General features: G+C 26.2%; 1 protein-coding gene across 1 annotated transcript in view; it reads left to right on the top strand.

Annotated features, from left to right (window-relative positions):
* The first annotated feature begins 931 nt into the window (after window positions 1–931).
* The window catches only part of LOC111627964, a 48,538-nt gene continuing 31,974 nt past the window's right edge, over window positions 932–17,495 (top strand). The window contains exons 1-2 of the mRNA XM_023371666.1: window positions 932–2,363; window positions 15,615–15,695. Of these exons, the coding sequence (XP_023227434.1) occupies window positions 1,062–2,363; window positions 15,615–15,695 (1,383 nt within the window). The 5' untranslated portion in view covers window positions 932–1,061. The remainder of the gene's footprint in view (window positions 2,364–15,614; window positions 15,696–17,495) is intronic.

A 17,495-nucleotide genomic window follows, 5' to 3' on the forward strand; every position in this document is an offset into this window, starting at 1 on the left:
AATTAAATTGTTTTACAGATAACAACAGTTTTCAATTACATTACTGTTTGTTCAATCATCACATTTGATTTGTTGGTGCTAAGGTATTTTACTACAGTTTTGTCTTTTTCCATTTTATATTATGTATTTCCATAACATGCTTTGTTTCATGTTAAATATAGGCTATTTATTATTATTTATTTTATAAAGAATAAAGTATATTTAATTAAAAATGTAATAGTATAATTATCAAATTTTTAAATTATTAATATGAGGTATAGAATTCTTTAAGATAAGTTTTTTTGATATTTTTGAGTAATGAATTTTTGTGAATGCTTATCTAGTATATTGGAGCATTTGCTCATCTTGCATAAATCTTAGCTAGGTGGTCAACAAGAGCAACTTGCATTGTATTTACTAGATATATTGTTTTTAATTTTGAACAATTAAAAATTAATTGCAATAAATTCAGAAATAAAGTTAAAATACTAATATTGAAAATTATTTGAATTTTTCATAATTATTTTGAAATTATCAATATATTCTTTTATTTTTTTTCAGTCGTGTACAGTGAACTGCATTTTCTCTAAGATTTGTAGAGTTGCAATAGTTTTTCCATTTTAATAATTGCATGTCATTTGTATTAATTCTTACTAATAATGATAATTATATAAATCTATTACAAAATTTATTGGTTTTATTTGTTTTTCATTTTGCTTTACACATGTTTGTACTTTAATTAAGTGCAGTTAACAGAATTATATGAAAAANCCAAATATTTACCGAATTAAATCGTTTTTATTTCGTTTGTAATAAAATAATTAATAATTAAGACGTTTTTGTCGGTTATTAATCTAATTTTATTCTAGATAAACATTTTATAGTTTAACAGATCATTTCGTCAAATCAATGTCCTTTATTACAGCTTAAATCTTTTCGACGTATCGTTGCTGTTATGTCACGTGATTAGTGCAACAATTCAAGATGGCAGCTGTGTGACGGTTTGATCTGCGGCTTCTTTGCTGCATTGGACTTCATTTCGTGCCAAATCAACATAGGATAATAATTGTACAAGGTCAGAAATGGATAGTAAAGACTATGATCACACTAGAAATCTAACATTAATGTTCTTTTTAGATCGTTTAATCGATAAAGGGCAACCTAGGACATTACACGATTTATCCTGTCAGTTTGGTACTAAAGGATTTACCAAAGAAATGAGACAGATCGCCGGTGGTAGCCAGGCTGGTCTTAAAAAGTTCCTTTCCCAATATCCTTCCCTGTTTACTATAGATGGTGATCAAGTGACTGTAACCTGTTATACTTCATCCAGTAATGACCCGAGTGGGAAGAAGGGGAAGAGAGATTATGCCTTAGAAGCAGTCGAATATTTTACTAATAAGTTAGAACAATACGGTAATGCTGAAGTGCCAATAAAAAGTTTACTTGGTCATAGATCTCAAGCTACGCCCGAAATAAGACACATTTCGGGCCAGCATGTGAAGGAATTCAAAGATTTCTTACTCAGATTTCCGGATGTGTTTGTCGTAAAAGATGATTACGTTGTCCTGAAAAATGTACTCGATAACCTAGACGGCGAAGAAAAAGTTAACATTACTAAAGTACCTGAAGAAGAGCCGCTGGATCCACAGTTAACGAATGAACTCATGACATTTTTTGAGAATGTTATAAGAATGAGAGGACCTTTACCTGTTGGTCAGTTATTTGCTCATTTGAGTGCAAGGTATCCGAAGGAAATGTGGTCTATTATGGTAAAAAATTCTCAAGATCTAATTGCATTCTTGAAGATGAATTCTCAGATATTTCATGTACAGTCAAACGTCGTATCTTTAACTCCGGAACGACAACAGGCGCTGATGGTGTCTTCGAATAATGCGACTAGTGTAATGTCGACTGCTCCTACGACTGCTTCCTCTTCGGCTCAATCTTCCCCTTCTAGTGGCAGCGGTCGTTACTCCGATAAATCGCAGACATTTCAGCAGAGGTTAAAAACCCAAATTATGAAAGCTGTAGCTGATAATTCTGCTTTAGATTATAAAGAAAGAATGTCTTTTGGGCCGACTAGCCATTGCTTTAGAGAAACTTCCAATGACAATTTATTTACAAAAGTAATGAAAACTGTTAAAATTATTACAAAAGTTAAAGAATGTAGCACTGTTGTAAAACAGCTGATGTCTTCGCCCGAATATTCCGTGATTTCTCTAGACGGCGAAGGAGTAAATTTAGGTCCGTCGGGACCCATTACTCTCTTACAAATTGCCACTGAAAATGAAGATATTTTTTTATTTGATCTCCTTTCTTGCCCACAGATGATGGTGGAAGGTAATTTGCGAGATGTTTTAGAATCCAAAACAATTACAAAGGTAAATTCAATTATTTATCTGTGTAAATAAGCAATAAATTACTAGAATAATAAAGACTTTCATTATAAGTGAGAGAAATATGTAAAATATTTATAGTGAATGTGTACTGTAGACTATACATAAACATAGGATGCATCTATTTTGTCGTTATTCTTCTCGTTTTCTTATGTAATAATGTATGATATGACGCGAATTTGACGTAAAAGAACTATTGACAGAAAACTAATGCACCTAGTGTCTTTCATATAATACATGCTGTTCTATCTATAATACTGTATAGGATGTCCCAAAAGTAAAATGTAACTTTATTGCAGGCATTAAGATTTGTGTCACTGGATTGACGGAATAAGGCAACGGAACACGTGAGTGATTTGCCAACGGGGTACCTCCTAGTAGGACTTCCTATCTTGGCCTCTTTGTGCTCTCTGAGCGGTAAGGGGCCTAAAACCACAAATAAAAAAAAAAGTAGGACTTCCTATGTGGAAATTGGATTGTGTTTAGGTGTTAGACGCACGAAGACAACCCAGAACACTGCATGGTAGCCAGCCCATTGGTCAGGCACGAACCAATGATCAACTACCAGTGTTCAACGGTTTTATTTATTCGGCCACTAGTGGGCTTGATTTGTGTCAATGTATGAAGACTTGGGACACCCTGCATATAATAAAGTATTTTATGTGTAATATAATATATAAAAATAGTATTTTATGTATTATAGAACAATTGTACACCCACATCATAATAAATGTTGTTAAATATATTAAATTGCTCTAGTTTTTTTATATAAATATATCAATACTTACTTGTCATAAAGATTTCAAAATCATCATTATTATAAATGTTGTAAATCAAAAAAACAATGAATGTAGTGAAGAATATTTTTAATTTGTTACTTTATTCGGCCATTAAAATAGTAATAATCTTTATAAAAACCTTTAAACTCATTCAAGGATAAGTTAAATTAATTATTTTACTAAAAACAAAAGTAATTCAAGGATAAACACAATTCTTACATGTCTAATTGCTATCATTTCCTTCTTTTTCTTTATTCGAAAAGACTTTCTTCTTTAAGAAAAGGCAGACGATAAAAATGACGTCAAATTTCCAGCAGACGATAAAAGGCGGGAAAAAATTAATTATAATTAACCGACATAATCAATTTTCTAACAAATTTCAATTTATTATTTTTACACACAAATTTAAATTTATTAAAATTAAAAAATCTATTTAAATAACATTTGTTTGTTTATTTAAAAAAATTTTGTAATGTTTGATGACGTAATAAACATGACACATTATTTTTATACGTATCCGATGACTTCATAGTAAAATTTCTTGTTATTTATTAACCTATAAATAATAAAGTGAATATAACGTATTAATGTATAAAAAGTCTTTGAATACATTAATTAATTAATTCACGTATAAAAATTTTTATATAAAATTACAAATTTTTTAATTGATTAAATATGTATTTCTATCGTATCAATTTTAAAAAATTTATTTCTTTAGATATTTTAATAATAATTCAAGTAATTCAAATATATTCACATAGTCTATTTATTTATTTATTTAATTTTATTTTGGTATTGAAATATTTTATTACATTATATAGGAAATAAATAAATATGTTTTCATTTTTTTTCTGTGTTCTGGATTTCTGTAATATTAAATAATTTATATCAATAAGTAGATAAAATTAATATATTAGTACAGTATAAACAATATATACGTGTTTATGTATTCATATACAGTATAATAAATAGTTTAAATTATTTTTAATTTTTTTAAATTTATGAAATCAAATTTATTTCGTCGAAAATATTAACGTAATAATTGTAGTTATCGGAAAGTTTCCTACAATTAAAAAACAAAAGCTAATTTATAGCGAAAATAAAGAAATAAGCAAAAAAAAACGGAAAAAACNATTAATTTGCATTTTATTACTTTATAGGATTTTTTTATTATTTAAATCAGGGATTTCCAAAGTGGTTAATAGGTTAAATAATGCATTTCGGAGGTTGAAATTAATTGAAGGTTGATTGGGGATTGATTTAAAACAGTTTGTTAAAAATTATTAGTTCAGTGACAGTTCGGGATACTGTAAATTTGCACACTGTAAGTAGATCTTTTCTATAAAGAGGTGTTGGCTCAATAATAATTTAATTCATTATTATTATTATTATAATTATTGACTGTATTAAAGCAAAAAGAAAAGAGGGAATTGATAATAGTTTGAAAAATCCTTGAAGAAATCCAAACAGTCAAAAAGGTTTAGGGATTTTTATGTGAAACTTTCATTGCAATTTTAATTATCAAAATAATGTAAACAGTTATTTGATGGTATATAAATTAAAATATAATTTGTTTATTGTTAAATATTTTATATATTATCAGTCAGTTTTGAATTTTAGCAAATGTTAAATAGTGATTACTTATTAAAATATATTTATACTTCCAGCTTAATAAATAGATAAGAAAAATTATAAATGAGCATTGCTAAATATACCATAATGTTAATTTATTATTTAGTTTAAGTTGATATTAATTTTTTAAGAATTTTTAAATAGAACTTCAACCAAATGATCATTTTAAACAATTGGGCTATAAATCTGCTATCTATTTAAGGCAATCAGATACAGAGATAATCAACCAAATGATTGTTTGGTTGATTATCTCTGTATCGGGCTTTGGGATGTTTAGTATACTAATAAAACTTCAATTAATAATTTAAAGTAGCATTTAATAAATGAATATTACAATTTAAGCATGAAAAATAATGAAACAAATAAAAATATTTAATAGCACATAAAAATTATTATTAATTAGACATATACAAATTAATTGATATTTTTTAATTGTGTTTTCTTTGTGTTCATGTAAAGATATACAGTGGGTGATTGGTTAACGAACATAATCTGTTCCAAGACTGTTTGTTAACCGATTATTGATTTACCATAGGTTTTTATGGGAATTTGATTAATTGTTTCTGGAGACTCCAAAAAATAAAAAATATATATACTTTCTTATTTTGTTTATTTACATGTAATAGTAAAAGTACATATATACATAGTCTTGCATATGTTATTAGTCATGTTTTTTCCATCTTTAAGAATCTGTCCAATGTCGATTGCTTTTCTCTCTTCTTCAGGATTTTTCGGAAGTAATTAATAGCATTGTAATTGTAGAGATCCCCAAGCCTATTAACCTCATTTTGGTTTGGATACAATCTCATTACACACCAGTAAATATAAATAAAATACTCCTCAAACCTTTTAACGTTTATGATTCTAAAAATAGAAGCACTCTGGTTAAAAAGTTTGAGGAGTATTTTATTTGGTTTGGATGACTGTTGTTCTGACATTCTCCCACTTCTTCAAAAGATCTTTAATTGCAGATATCACCATTAATCCTCTTTTTTGGAAGAACTCTTGAATGAAGAACACCAAGAAACTTGGTGTTCTTCATTCAAGAGTTCTTGGCGTTCTTCTGTCGTCAGTTCAGTTTCAGGTTCCATTATGAGCTCTTCAATGCTCTTTATTTCTCAGATGAGATTTTCCTTAATCTTTTAGCTGCTTAAGACTTCTTGATATAGCTTTCATAGTTAATTTTGTAACTACTGTAGACCTGTTCAAGCCATACTGCCTAGCAATTCAGACATTTTGTGCCCACTCTCTACCTTGGCTATTATTTCTTGCTTGTTTTCAATGGTTCTTGCATAGCTCTTGACACTTCACTCTTTTTAGGCTCCATAATATTATCAGTTTCTTTTTTAAATAAAATGTTCAGAAAAGCACTTACAAAAATTCAGAGAACAGAAATCAACTAGCACACAAAAAATTATTTAAATGCAAGGCCCAGATGAAATTTGAAATTTGGTATTAAAATGTTAATGAATATCTGATGGGACAGTTAAACTCTCACCTTTCATAGATAAAAACTGACTCAAAACTTAATAAGTACCAGCCTGACAGTCTTGCAAAGACTATAAAAAATTATTTGTCAGAAAGGTAAACAAAAAGCTGGAATTACAAGGGAGTGTTTCTAAATTCAGAGGAATACTATCAGATTGGTATCATGTTGAATGTTGATGTCAACATCTTCAGAGCTCTGAAAGGTTTCAAATTGTCACCTGGAAACAAGGGAAGACCAATCGGTATTCACTGTTTTATGTTGCTTCTTTTTATGTTTGTTCTGTGAAGTGTTCGTTATTTGATTTGTTTGCTGTCTGTTAACCGATCACTTACTGTATATAAAATTCAAGTAATTTCTTAAATTCAAGAAATAAAGTAAAATAAAATAAAACAAATTAAAATAAATTTGAATTTGGTTATCAAAGTAGTAGTAATTAAAGAATTATTATTGTTAATAAAAACAAACAAATCATATTTAAAATATAAGATTTGTTTATTTTTGTTATCAGTTTTGTTAAAAATATATTTTAAATAATTTTAAGTGTTTTTTAAATGATTTACAATTCTTTTTTTTAACTACAAATCTATTTTCAGTGGTCTGCAATAATTTATTTATTTTCACTAATTGATAATGTGTTACTTGACATGTTTATTTTTATTTGTTGACGATGAGCATTGCTATGCTTAAAATACTTTATGAAATTATGCATATTGTATCAAAGTCATTGGGTTAAGAAATTTTTATTGAAAGTTAACTTCATTTATCAGAAAAAAATAAATAAATAAATAAAATTTTTGGACTAATTATTTGCATTAATTTATGTTAGTATGTTTAATATACATCTTTGTAATGATAACCATAGCAGTCGTAATTTAAAACAAAAATAGTTTTTATGAAATATATTTTGAAAACATTCAGAAATGATATTATTATTATAAATTTTTCTAAATTTCTTGATTTAGAATTTGAAATTATAAAAACTTTCAAAAAATTTAATTACATCAAATCATAAATCAAGAAATACAACCAAAATTACACAAATACAAAGTTTTAAGGGACTGATATATTATTTTCATAATGTTTATTCACTTTCAGTTTCTACTCAATTATTTTCTAACCTGAAAATATTCATTGTATTGTTCAAAAGCTTCAATCAAATTGTTTCTGAAGATTTACGACTTCTTTATAAACGTATGAATTCAATTTTTTTCTATTGTTGAATTGAGAGAGAGATGTCACGAACTATACAGTATTCATGCACCAGTTCTTCCATTACAGCATATTTGTTACACACATAACTATACATTTTTAAATATATTATTAGTTTTTCAAATACTTCTTTTTAATTTATTTTTTCTGGTATTAAATCAGTAATAGTTTGTCACACACTGATAGCATTTGTTCTTTCTTGTATATTTTACATAGCTTTGTAAATTAAGATATCAATCATATAGTAAGAATATCCAATATTCTCTTCATGTATGTTATTAAATATTGTCAATCAGTTTTACTTGAATGTTTTTTCACTTATTTTTTAATATTTTAATAGCTTAAATCATTAATTGTTTGTTATCATTTTTGATGGATGTATCAATTAATTTTTTGTGAGTTTTGGTTATACATTATTTTTTCTTGTGTAAATGTTTATGAGATCATTTATTAAAGTATTTTCTCATATTATTTTAAACAAAATTTTTAAAACATTTTATAACAATCAAGAGCAACATTTAGATCATAATGGAAAAAAAAAATAGATTAACTTTTTTGATTTATTCTCATTATTGTATTACTTTGAGATTTAAAAATGTATTTTTTTCTCTTTATAATGAAGTGACTTTCAAAAATTTGTTAATTTAAATAATAATTTCATATTCATTATGATTTAATTTGGTTTTAATCTATAATATGACTGATTATGAATACAAAATTTCCTGCATATAAATTAAGTAATACTATTGTGTCGTTGCAAATGAAAAGGCTGTTTTTTAAAATTTAAACTATCTGGTCTTGCAGTTCAACTTTTTTTCATTTGAACATTGTTTACTGTATGTTTGTAATTGGAAGAGTATACACATAATATTTAAATTGAATAATGTGATCTCATTTATACTGTGAGTTCTACATGTTTAAGAGTACTTTTTCTGATGGCATGGAAAAAAAGAAATTGAATAATTTTCTTATTTGGGTATTAGCAGGGACTTTGGCTGCATTATATTGCATAATGCAGCCAAAGCAAACCAAAATACCATTAAAACTTTTGGTGAAAGTTCTGTGAGTGAGCAGGCCACCATGCATTGGTTCAAAAAATTTCATTCCTGGAATATAAATCTCAAAAATCAAAAATTAAAAACATCAAATCAGAACATCAACTTGACTATCTGGGAAATCATGGTAAGGTTGAACATACTGGACATTATTCAACCATTTCTCGACATTTAAATATGTTAGGAAAAGTCAAGGAGCTCAACAAATGGGTACCACACAAACTCAATGAGAGAGATAAGGAGTATCATTTGGAAGGACACCATCAAGTGGGTGACAGACAACTGGATGACAGTCAACTGGGCTATTGCTAACTGGTGACAAAATAAGAGATTAGCAATAGGCAAAATACAAGGATTTTGTTTTTTTTTTTAAATAAAAATTATCATTCTTTTCTATTCATCTACTACCCAGTAAATTTAAATAATATTTTTTTTAAGAAATGAGTTAAACGAGTTAAAAGAACGATTTTATAATTAACAAACATATTTACACATGTTACACACTTTATTTATTTATTTATACTTACAAGTAAATAGAAAAGTTTCGAAAGACAGTTAATATCTACCCCAAAAATTAACAAATGTACGTAAAAACAAAGTTAACATTTACATAAAAATAAAAATACATTACATTATACATTAAATGTAATATAAATTAAAACAAAAAAGTATAAAAGTTCTTCGAAAGTATTTTTTTTTCGAATAATTACTTTTCTTTGATGTGCTTTGTTAACAGTTTCTGACACAATAATTAACGATGCTACAGTACGTTGTTTCAAAACATTTCCTTTATCTAAGTTGGAAATAACTCATATCTTATATATCTCATTAGTCTTAACTATATTTATATTTATATATATTTATTTATTTATCCGTCAAATTGTATGCTTGCTAAACGTGCAAAAATTTTTAAGTTTCTATGGCCCAGATGACGGTAGCCCAGCTGTAAAATTCGCCACTGATCACCGAGAAGTCCTTTCATGAGATTCAACTAATTTATTCGTTTTTGACGCTCATTCCGCTTGTTTCTATTTTTCAGCGTTCTGTTCATTGGAGTACTGTGTAAAAGGTGTAGTCCGAAATCAGCAAGGGTTTTTTTCTCTGAAAGGACCACGAATAAACCCATAAGCTCACCAGTGGACTCCCATAAGATCATCTCTATCAGTCTGCTTGTTCATAGACATTTGGTTTTATATCCAGGTACCAAGATTATATGTAACTATCTCTCTCGATGTAAAATGGATACGTATTATGTAAACGGAATCGTGGAAATTTTGAGTGCGATTGTAATAAATAAATCGTTTGTTAAATGTTAAAAGTGCTCGTATTTGGTCTTCCGCACCAGTCTCATTTAATAGTCTCCTTCATCCGTGTACCGAATTCCTCATACAGAATTTTTCCACCTCTCTGTGATGTCGATAGGTAGACGTCAATAAATTTTGATGTCATATCCTGACGTTTTCATAATTTATAACTCGGTAACACAATCGATCTCCAGATAAAATTGCTAAATATTAATGTAAGCAGAGTTTAAAATGCTTCTCATAAGATTCTTTCCCCCATTAACTACACATGTGCGCTCGTCATGAATTCGGAGAACTCAAGAGTCACGAAGGGGACTGGCATACAAGAGAGGAAGGTTTTCGTCTTTCATCCCAGAGGAACGGCGGACGAAAATTTCATATGCTCTTCTGATCACCTTTTGAATTCATAACCTTTGGTGTTATTATAATTAACAATTTTTTTCTTTAGCCTTATACGTAAATATCTGCCACATCTATAACATTACCTAAAGATGTCTTGCATGTGTAATAATAATTAAAAATATATAAAAATTTTTAAATAAAATATCGTAGCAGATGGTGTCACACGCGCAATTTTAAATGTTGCGGGGAAAGTTAAGCAACTTATTGCTGGATTTGTATTTTTTTTTAATATACTTAAATATTGAGAATTTAATTAATTTATATTATTAATATTTAAATATGTTTAAAAACTTTAAATGTGTTTAATTGAATGCAACGACTCGATTGTTAAATGTTATAAACTAAATCTTTTATGGATTGTTCCAGTTTTCCAAAATGTAGGGATCAGAACTTTATTTATTTTCATTGATTATTATTAAACATTATTGTTGATATATCCATTATTTTCAATCAACGTTATTGATTACATTTAGAAACTAATGTAAATAGTTTTGTAATGTAGTTCATATCTTTTGTAATAAATGTACTGTACTGTGCAGCTAATGGATTTCTTTGAATTTAATATTGGCTTTTTTCAACTGAAAAATTATGCAGTGTATATTTTCGAATAGTTAAACTTATGATGTTAAACTGTGTTCCTCATTTTAAATATATGCATATTTATTTATTTATTTAAACAGCTATTTTAAAATTTATTTTACTGTTTATATATTAGTGTAAAACGAATTTTTACACTAATATATGTGTTTTTAAAATGAAATTTCTTCTGATTCTGTTTACAATAATTTGTTTGCATCGTATTATTTCAGGAAATGGTAAGTAACCTAAGTGAGCTGTTAAATATAAATGAACTGAATGCTAAAAATTAATTATTAAGATAACTGAAAATATTTTGTAATGTTTAAAAATATAAAATTCAATTTTGATAAATATGTAAAAATTAGAAATTCCTTTTATATTTAGGCAGAATTAGGCAGTATATTGTTAGAAATTTACAAATATGAAAAGGATTTTCTAGATAAATTATTATTATAGATAAAAGCTTATCATAATAATGTATTAATAACAATTCAGATTAGACCAGGGGTCACCAAACTATGGCCCGTGTGCTAGATCCGATCCACAAAGGTCAGTTCATCCGACCCGCCGCCTCTGTGCCACATATGAGCTAAAATGTAATTATTTATATGAAAATATCATAGATTGTAAGATGAACTTACTATGCAGAAAAAAAGTAATATACGTATAAGTAAAAATGCCAAAATTGGTCAAATCTGATTTTTGCATTTGACAGTAATATGAGTTTTAGGTAAATCAGTGAAATAAAAAATTCGGTGATTTTTTGCGACTTTGAATATCACAGCGCTTTTTGTGTAAGTACTGTACTTGCAATAAAGTTTCTAAGAAAAGCGATTACGAGCTTGCTGCAGCAATCGTGTTTGTGTATTGTTTTTTTTTTGTGAATTCAGTATACTGTATTGAACAAAATGGTTATGCGGCCAGCGCTCGTCAGTCTCTTAGTTATCTGGCCCGCTGTGAAAAAAGTTTGATGATCCCTGAATTAGACGATTGGTAGATTACAATTGAAATTTANCTAAAGAATATTCATCTAATAAAAGGGAAAATAATTATATTAAATACAATGGATTACAATAATATGTTATACCAATTTAATATGTTATAACATTATCTTAGATTAACTTTGTTAAGTTTATATATACTTATGCTTAGATACAAATTTTCTTTACACTATAACTAATAGAACTTCATGTTTTATAAAGGTATCAAGAAGAATAATTGAATGACTATCTATCATTAGATTATTAGAAAATATATTGTTCTGAATCTGTTACTTTTAAACTTGGAGAATTCTTGCAATGTGTTTTATCTTGGAAATGTGGAATGTTTAAATTATTTGTTCTTAATTGTTGCTTTGATTTTCTTCTAATGTTGGATTCATTGATGTGAAGCAGCAAGCACATCAACAAATACAGCTAACTTGAATTTTTTTCCATTATGGATAGACTTGATATATAGTAAAATCAATTGGATGGTAAGGAATGAGTTCCAACATATGTAATCAGATTATATGTGAAAAACTTCTGAGATTTTCATTTCAATTTGAATGTGTGTCTGCCAGACTGGTAAGCAGATATTTTTAATATTCCTCAGCTGACCATCTAACTGACCATTTTTGAATTAGGATAGACCTATTGTTTATGCTGATAAACATTTTAACATTATTTCTAATGAATTCATTGATGTGTGAATTTTTTATTTCTGCATGAATATTAAATTGATCTTAAAATATGTTTTGCTTAAAATGCCAAATCTTTAAGATTTTACCAAATAATAATATTTTTGCCAAATACAAATTCACCAATTCATATCAATTATTTTCAGTTTAACATTTTTGTATGACTAAATTGCAATGTTTGGAAGTAAAATATATTCTTTCATATCACTTTGTATTTTATATTTTGAATTCGCAAACCTTGCATATAAAAAAAAAATCAGTGAATTATTTATCTTAGGGGAAAAATTACAAAAAATTAAGTTCAGATCAGTGATCATTTCAAATATGATCTCAATAGTAAAAAGTTTTCATATAATAAGGCTAATTATATTCTGAATTTATTTCAAATTAAATTTTAATTTAAATGAATTTTAGGTTTAAATATATAGAATTTAACAGGCAAATAGAAATGTTACTGTAGTGTTTTTAATGTCTTATAAGAAGTCCTTGGAACTGATGTGTTTCAGATTTTAGAGTAGCATATATTAATTTTACTAATGATCATACTGAGAGCAATATATAAATATAAATAAAAAATAATTTATTTGAAAGAAAAAAACAATTTGGTATGGCTATAACAATATGCAAAATGAGAGATCCTTTCTTTTCTTCCTATCAGTATAAGTTATTGGGATATTACAAACTGGATATTTTAACAGTAAAATGAGTTGAAAATAATAAAAAGGCAAAAATATTAAAGAATAAAAAAAACACATCTGACTGGTAGCAATATTCATTCACAAATGATACTTCAAACCTGTGTCAAATTGCATTTAATACAAAAAAAAATTCAGTTTTTGAAACTTTTCCGATAAAGGATCATTGACCTGTATAGAATGTCTATTTGTTAGTAGTTTCTATTTAGTATGTATTTTAATTTTTGTCATGTTTATAATATAGCAAATTTATTATTATTATAAATATTGAAATTGTGTATGTAGTTGTAGAAACTTCTTTAATTTTAAATTAGCACTGATTTAATTTTTCTTTTAAATGAAGCTTTTCATACGTTATTGAATTTTTCTGTATTTAGTTTGAGCTCATATAATATTAAATATGGTAGTTTTGTTGTTATTAATTATTTAACTTTTGTCAATAATTTTGTTGTAAGTCAACTAAAATAGTATTAATTTTATGAAACTGAAAAATGAGAAACAAGAAAGTTGAAAATCAGTTTTTTTTTGTTTAAATATGTTTAATATTTTCTTTAAAAAATTATCATTAACAATTACCAGTTTTCTGATGATGATAAAAATAAATTTTTGAATTAATTTTATTGGGAGTTAAACTATAATTATTCCATAAATGATTTTTAAAATGAAATTAATTAAGATAATATAGTTTGGCTTCTAACTACTAATAATTTCAGCTGAAAGTAGATATGTGTTATGTTGTTATTCATATTAGCATTAAGTTTATACATATTAATTTTTTAACTTTTGAAAATGTGATACAGTATATGTATATGAATTTTACATTATATATTCTAATAATTTTATTGGCTATATTATCATGTAAATTACATGTATTTAGTTATAATCATCTTTATACTTTAACATTCTAGCTGTTGATGATGATGTTTATTGTTGTACACATAAGTTTTTTATTAATTCATCAAATGTATAAAATAATAATTAATAATTTCAGAAACATGTATTTAATATCATTAAAAGTTTTCTTTTTCTTCAATAAATAATCTATCCCACTCCACTTAAGTGATATGAACCGATATCAATATTCTAAATAGACTTTTCTCTTATAATTTAGATCAGTATCTGATGAACAAATAATATAATCTGTGATATCTTTATACATTTGAATATTTTATTCTATAAATAAAATATTGTGATAAAATTTCAATTTTAAGTCTTCTAGCCAAAATAACACGTTTCTAAAATTAGTGTTTTGATTGTACATATTGTTAATTCTCATAATTTGATGATATCTGCCAACAAGTATTAGCTTCATTCATCTTATCTATAATGTGTTATCAATACATTCAGTGGTTTGGTTGATAAGAATTTCATATTGTCAATAAAGCATCTTGAATAGTAATTAGGACATTTGATTTTGAGAAATCAAAATTTGATAAAAGTTTAAAACAATTTATTTATTTTAAATTTAAGAATGAAAGTTTTATTTCTTATATTACACTTTTGAATTATATTTATTCTTAAATAATTTATACATTTATTTATTAACATTTTCTTTCAAGCATAATAAATATTCAGTTTTTATTAGTTCTATATTATTTTGTTTGCTGTTTTTTTTTTTTTATTTAAATTCTGATAAATTTAAAAATTGCTTTATTTTATATGTTAGAAATAAATTTTTGTTATAAGTAAATAATTCCCATTAAAATGTTATATGCTAAAATAATAATGTTTAATTTCTTAGTTTTTGTGTATAATGTCTGATATTTCAATACCAAAGTTACTGAACTAAATGTGATTTGTTTACAAATTTTAATGTTTAATTTATCAGACTATAATCTATTTTATTCTACATCTTAAATAACATAAATTAAAATCTGATAGATCTGCTAATGTAAACACGATACAAATGTTTACCTAACAAGATGATGATAGTCAATAAATAATAAACATAATTTAAAAATTTAAAAGATTTTAATTTAATAAAGATTTTAAAGGAAAATTTTAAAGTTAATTCATTTGTATAAACAAATTCTTTTTATTTCATAGTTTTTTATGATTCCATTTTTCTTCCTATCATTAAACTTGATATTCAAGGTTGTATTTAAAATAACTTGTTTTGGTTATGTCTGCATTTTTTAAATATCTAGCTTGTTAAACATAATATTTAAGTTAGTTATTTGATCAGAATTTTTAAAAAGGTAAAATTATTTATTTATTTGTTGATAAGATATTTTTATGAAATTCTTGAATTTTATAAAAAAATATAATAATAAATTCATTTAGGTATTTAGTTAATCGATTATTCAAAGACATAATATTAAAAATTCTTGATATTTTTAAATTGGTGTTAATTAAATTCAATATTAATTGACTTCATGAACAGAATGATTTAAATATGTTTTTTTCTTTCCCAGGTTGCTCATGATTGTCGAAATGATAGTGGAGCACTTTATTTTCAATTTGAAGTAAAATTAGAAAATGTTTTTGATACACAGGTAAGACTGCATGTATATAATATATATAGTGTTATAGTAACTTGTTTGACTGCTACAACACCCTTGGTGTTGACATTGCAAATTTATTAGTGCTTTCCTATTTGTCAGCATGTGACAAGTATTAATTAACTTCTTCAGTAGAAATGAAATTGATATTCATATTTATTGTAATTTTTAGGTGATTATAGTACTATATTTTTTATATTATATTCTTTGTATTAACAGTTTTATTTTGTTTAAAACTGTTATAAGTACAGAATTACAATATTATTTTAAGTACTGTATATTATAAAATTTAATTTTTATATTGTATTATTTTAATGTAATAAAATATTAACTTAGGTCTTTTATAAATTTGATAGTAGAATTTTCAAATATGAAAATTGTTACATTTAATTTTATATGATGATCTTGGAAATATTTAATAACATAATATTCATTTAAGAAAAGAAAGTAAATACCAAACTTTAAAGTACTCATTTTATTTATAATTCTTGTTTAAAATAAAAAATATCTGTTGCTATAAAATATATACAATAGTCAATATTTCAGAAATTTTAAAATGGTCTGAAAGCTTGATGTTGCTAATCTGACAAATTGAAGGAAGTACTTGTCAGACAGTAAATAATTAAATATTATATTAACTAGTTATAGGTAAATAACCAAATACAATATGCATTCATTAAATGCATTAACAAATTGCAGAAATAATTATTTTAAGCAATGTATTTATAAAATTTATTGAAAATAAAATAATGTATATATTATGTTTTATTTGTACTCATGTCCAAACATAACATAATCATCTAGTTTGTACATAGGAGTCTGGGTACTGAATGATTCTTGTCAGATTAGAATCTTGAGAGAGCAGAAAAACTGATACAGTCCCATAAACATCGTGGAAAGACTGGTTTGAAGATGGTGTCATCATAGAATGAGAAAGCATTATGTTTTAAGGGCAGCATTGAGCTATATGCAAGGGATGCCATTATTCAAAAGTATAGAGACAAGGAAATTCCATGAGACTTTTCTGAGAAGTAGTGGTTGCAGATTTAATTTTCATGGATGACAATGCCTATATTTATATGGCAGTATTTGTCAATGACTTTATTGATAGTGAAGTTATTTGTTCATGGAATGGCTGCAAGCTGTCTGAGTCTCATAGAATGTGTGGGATTCTCTAAAGCAGTGTTTTTCAATCTTCCTGAATACGCAACCCCTTTACAAGTTAAAAAATTCTGGCGATTTCCCTGGGCCATATTAAAACTATATCAGTGATTTTAAAAACTATGTACTGTATTTAATTTTCTTTCTGTTGAGACCAAGATATTGATCGAAAAACCAATTATACTGTAAAATAAACAGGTACAGCTTTCTCACTGAAATTGTAGGGTTTTTTTATTGTAGTGTAAGACCTACAAACACTTGTCTTTTTCTTTTACCTGCAACCCCCTGTGTAAGGCTTTGCGACCCCCCCCCCGGGGGTCGTGACCCACAGGTTGAAAAACACTGCTCTAGAGACAAGTTGCAGAGTTGCATTTTGTTGGTCTTCAGACACTTCAAGATGCAACTTAATGTAGAAGAATAATTATGACATTTTTTGAACATCCACTGGGCATGATAATTATTCATTAAAAGGAAAGAAAGTAATAACTTACCATAATTTAAAATAGATATTTAACAAAGTGCTAAACTAGTGATGGCAAAGTTGTGACTCACATGACAATTTTAAGGTATCAACATTGAATGTACAGAAAGTATTAGGTTTTTATAAATTATAAAAAAAAGAAAGTGAACTAT

This window comes from Centruroides sculpturatus, unplaced genomic scaffold (genome assembly GCF_000671375.1).
Source record: "Centruroides sculpturatus isolate CEXI.00-Female unplaced genomic scaffold, Cexi_2.0 scaffold442, whole genome shotgun sequence".
Taxonomy (NCBI): Eukaryota; Metazoa; Arthropoda; class Arachnida; order Scorpiones; family Buthidae; genus Centruroides; species Centruroides sculpturatus.